General features: G+C 53.6%; 1 protein-coding gene across 1 annotated transcript; it reads right to left on the bottom strand.

Annotated features, from left to right (window-relative positions):
* Positions 1 to 2,259: 2,259 nt before the first annotated feature.
* On the bottom strand, positions 2,260 to 3,388 carry FOXB1 (forkhead box B1; the record flags this gene model as incomplete). Its single annotated transcript, XM_082836598.1, has 1 exon — positions 2,260 to 3,388. Exon 1 carries the CDS (start codon positions 3,235 to 3,237, stop codon positions 2,260 to 2,262), a length of 978 nt encoding a protein of 325 aa, XP_082692724.1. The 5' UTR covers positions 3,238 to 3,388.
* Positions 3,389 to 3,670: the final 282 nt, after the last annotated feature.

Genomic DNA, 3,670 nt, shown 5'->3' with positions numbered 1-3,670 from the left:
ACACCTCACTCTGGAAATACTGTGACCCTTTCAATAAAGTTTTAATTGGCCTTGAGCCATACGTTCTTGGCAAACTTTAATTCTCTGCAAAAATCTGAAGAAAAGCAAATACTCAGAGTCAAGCATTTAAAGTAATCTTCCTTCGCTTCTTTAAAATAAACACACCAAACACTGTTTTCCCAGATGAAGGAGTAAAGAGAAATCTGCTCAGTTAAAAGTGAACAAGTTTCTCCACAGGCTAGGTGACCTTTTAAGTAACTTCTGAAGAAGAACATTTCAGCGACTGCAATAATTTAAAGGAGCAAGGAGATCAAGGTCCACTGCAAATAAGATGCATCAGAATAGAAGTATTGGGTAAGCAAGCTTGCCTTTATGCTTTATATCTCCATATCGCCTCTACCTGGTTTCTGTAGAAGCCTTACATTTATACAAGTGCTGTATATTTTGTAAAATGTATACTTAAAGATAGTCAAAATACATATAAAGTTACTCATTTTTCATTAACAGTTTTTCCTTTAGCACCACACCTGTGCACCTGATCTATACTAGAAAGAGTTTGTTTCATCTTTCTCTCTGGGCCAATATCTTCGAGAGTCCATCTGCGTAATTTCTTCCCAGTCTGCAAGTGCATAAGAGGAGGTTTGTTTTAAAAATAAGTTATGAAAATGACAAACTACTCAGACAATGTATTGCAGAAAGCATGCTTAGAGAAGCAGTGCATTTATCTTTGGTAAAGTTACTGTTTGTAGCAACTCTTCAAAAACACACGAAACTAAAATTTGCATTTACATATTTTAATGAGAAAATATTATTTGGACTAGGTTCATAATTTAATGTAGACACCTTTTTAAAATTCTTTGTCTTAAAACAGGCATGCTGGGAACAAGAACATCAATATTTAAAATGCCATGCTAATTCTGTACAGGGAGGGAGAAAAATGAAAGGTAAAAATTGTACAGCTCTGATGACACTACAACTTTTTTTTAACTTAAGCAGGTCACACCAGAACAACAGTTCATTTTCCAGCAAATTACCTAAGACTCTAAAGGAATATAGCAAACAAAAGTGCATTTTACACAGTGTATAATCATTCCTATTCACAAGCATTTACATCTCTTTGCAGCCCTTTAGCTTCTCGGAAAAGTTCTTGTAGCAAACAGAAAGGCTTGTCCATGGGAGACCTATCCGGTGACACCTCCTTCATGTTTCTAGTCAGCTTATCTAAGTTCTTCTAGGGTTGCCCTTGATGCTTTCTTAGTTTGGACTTATTTCATTTTCTTTCTTTCTTTTTTTCCTTCCAGCAATAAAATAAATAGCTAAAAAGGTCTCTAAGTAATCGGAAAGTTAACATCCCAATTAACTTTCCCACCCCCCCTTTCCCTCCCCTAAACCTGGCCAGAAATGCAGAGTAAACATTCACATTACAACAGGTACTTGTAAAGTGGGCTTTGCCCGCTCGCCCGCCAAGCACTACAGATTCAGGTTCACTGTTTACGTTTTACCGGGCGCTTTGTAAACATACAAGGTTGACTTTTAGTTCTATTTTGCTTGTGTAGAGGACAAACGTCCCCTTCCCAGGTTGGTAGCCTCTCCCCTACACTCCCAGCGCCTGGAGCCTCTGTCAGGAAACAAAACCCCAAACCAGAAAACTCCGCAGAAGCCGGGGAGGCAGGGCCGCTACTCCGGGAGGCTGTGGTCCGCCCAGCCCCTGCCGGATGGGCGGAGGCGAGTAGGGTAGGAAGCCAGTGGTCCCTTTTCGCGGCAGATTTCCAAGACGTAAACAGAGATCTGGCTCTCCGCTGTGCGTCTGCAGCCCTCAGGGAAGATCTGTTCCGGGAAACCTCCAAGGCGGTTTCTCTGGGCTTGGAACTAACGGCGCCGTGTCCGGAGCCTCGCGGATCGGGGCCGAGCTCAGACGCGCCCCTCTCCGAGACTGCGGGAGGCAGGGTTTCCCCTGCCTCTTCAGTGGGAGGGGGATTTCGGGGGCCCCGGGAATGGGACGACTTGGCTCAGGTGCCCCCTGCCTAACCCCTCTTGGGGGCGAGGACAACTCCCACGCGCCTCCAGGCCCATCTGCAAGTTTGTGTTGCGTCTCCTGGGTCCAAAACAGAGTTCTCATGGGGGAGAGAGGGTTGGCCGAAGGTGAACTGGACAAGTTAGGGTGGCGGTCCCAGATGGGGAGGGCAGGACTGGGAGCCGGGGAAGGCGAGTGAGCTGCGGGGGGTGGGGGGGACAAGACGGGGCGCCGGCCTCTGCGGGTCAGTGCACCGCCACTGAGTGCAGGGCGGAGGCCGGGCTGGTGAGCGTTTCGCTGGGAGTGGCGGGGCTGCTTTGGCTGGTGGCTGTTTGAGAGGACGTGGGGCTGAGCGAGGGCGGCGAGTTCGAGAGCAGGGTGGGGATGGGCGCAGGCAGTGCGGGCAGCGCGGGCACTGCGGCCGGCGTGGGCTTAATGGGCACGGGGATGGCGGGCAGCGTCTGGCCCGCTGCGTGGCACAGAGGCTTCAACGGCACGCCGTAAGCGCTGTAATCGCCACTAGCCATGGAGATGGGGGTGGCCGAATCGATCATGCCTGCCGAACCGTACACGTGTGGCCAGCCAGTACCCAGCGAGCTGCCCATGGTAGTCAACTGGTTGGGGAGCGGGTAGGCGGCGGGCACGGGCTGCATGGCGGAGAAGGCCAGTCCCCCAGGCATCTTGTACTCGCGCGCGATGATATTCTCGATGGCGAAGGGATGCTTGAAGCCCGAGGGCTGCGCCACGCCGCCCAGGTTGTAGGCGGCGGCGGGCATCTGCGGCAGGTGCGTGCCCGAGGCCGCCAGCGCGCTGAGGCGCAGCTTGGCCTGCTGCTGCAGGTACTGCGCCGCGTCAGCGGGCTTGCTGGGCGCCAGGTGGTCCGACTTGAGCACCTTGAAGCGCTTGCGGCGCCTCAGGAAGCTGCCGTTCTCGAACATGTCCCCGCAGCTGGGGTGCAGCGCCCAGAAGCTGCCCTTGCCGGGCTGGTCTGGCCGCCGCGGTATCTTGATGAAGCAGTCGTTGAAGGAAAGGTTGTGGCGCAGGCTGTTCTGCCAGCGCTGCGTGTTCTCCCGGTAGTAGGGGAAGCGGTCCATGATGAACTTGTAGATCTCGCTCAAGGGCAGCATCTTTTCGGGCGAGCTCTGGATGGCCATGGCGGTCAGCGAGATATACGAGTAGGGCGGCTTCTGGTCGCTGTACGTGTTGCGGCCGGGCCGAGGCATCTTCTTCTTTGCCCCTTTCTAGCTCTGGGTCCGCGCGGGCCTGCTCGGATCTGGGAAGGGGGGAAGATAATGGGGGGAAGGACGTGGATGCACAGACACCGCGAGGTCAGCCAGGCCGAGAACAGACTTCGGGGGTGGCGAGTAGGGGGCTTCGGCGCCGGATCAGCCAGTGCCTGAGCTCTTTAGCCAGCAACTTTGCGTGTCGAGTTGGGGACGGCCAGGGGGCGCGGGAGGGGAAGCCCGCGAGCGGCGCGATGGTAGCCTGGAAGGAAGCCCGGACCAGGAGCGGGAACTGGGGGTAGGGATGCAACGGAGAGCGGCTCACCTTAAAGTTGCCCCAAGTTGCGCGTCCGCATCCGGGATGGCGCTGCTGCTCGCCCAGTCCCTCCCGGCGCGCAGCCGGGGTGCAGTGTACTGCCTCGGCTGGGCTCCA

Source organism: Leucopleurus acutus (genome assembly GCF_964270905.1).
Source record: "Leucopleurus acutus genome assembly, chromosome: 1".
NCBI classification, from domain to species: domain Eukaryota; kingdom Metazoa; phylum Chordata; class Mammalia; order Artiodactyla; family Delphinidae; genus Leucopleurus; species Leucopleurus acutus.
This window is presented reverse-complemented; position numbering and strand designations above follow the sequence as displayed.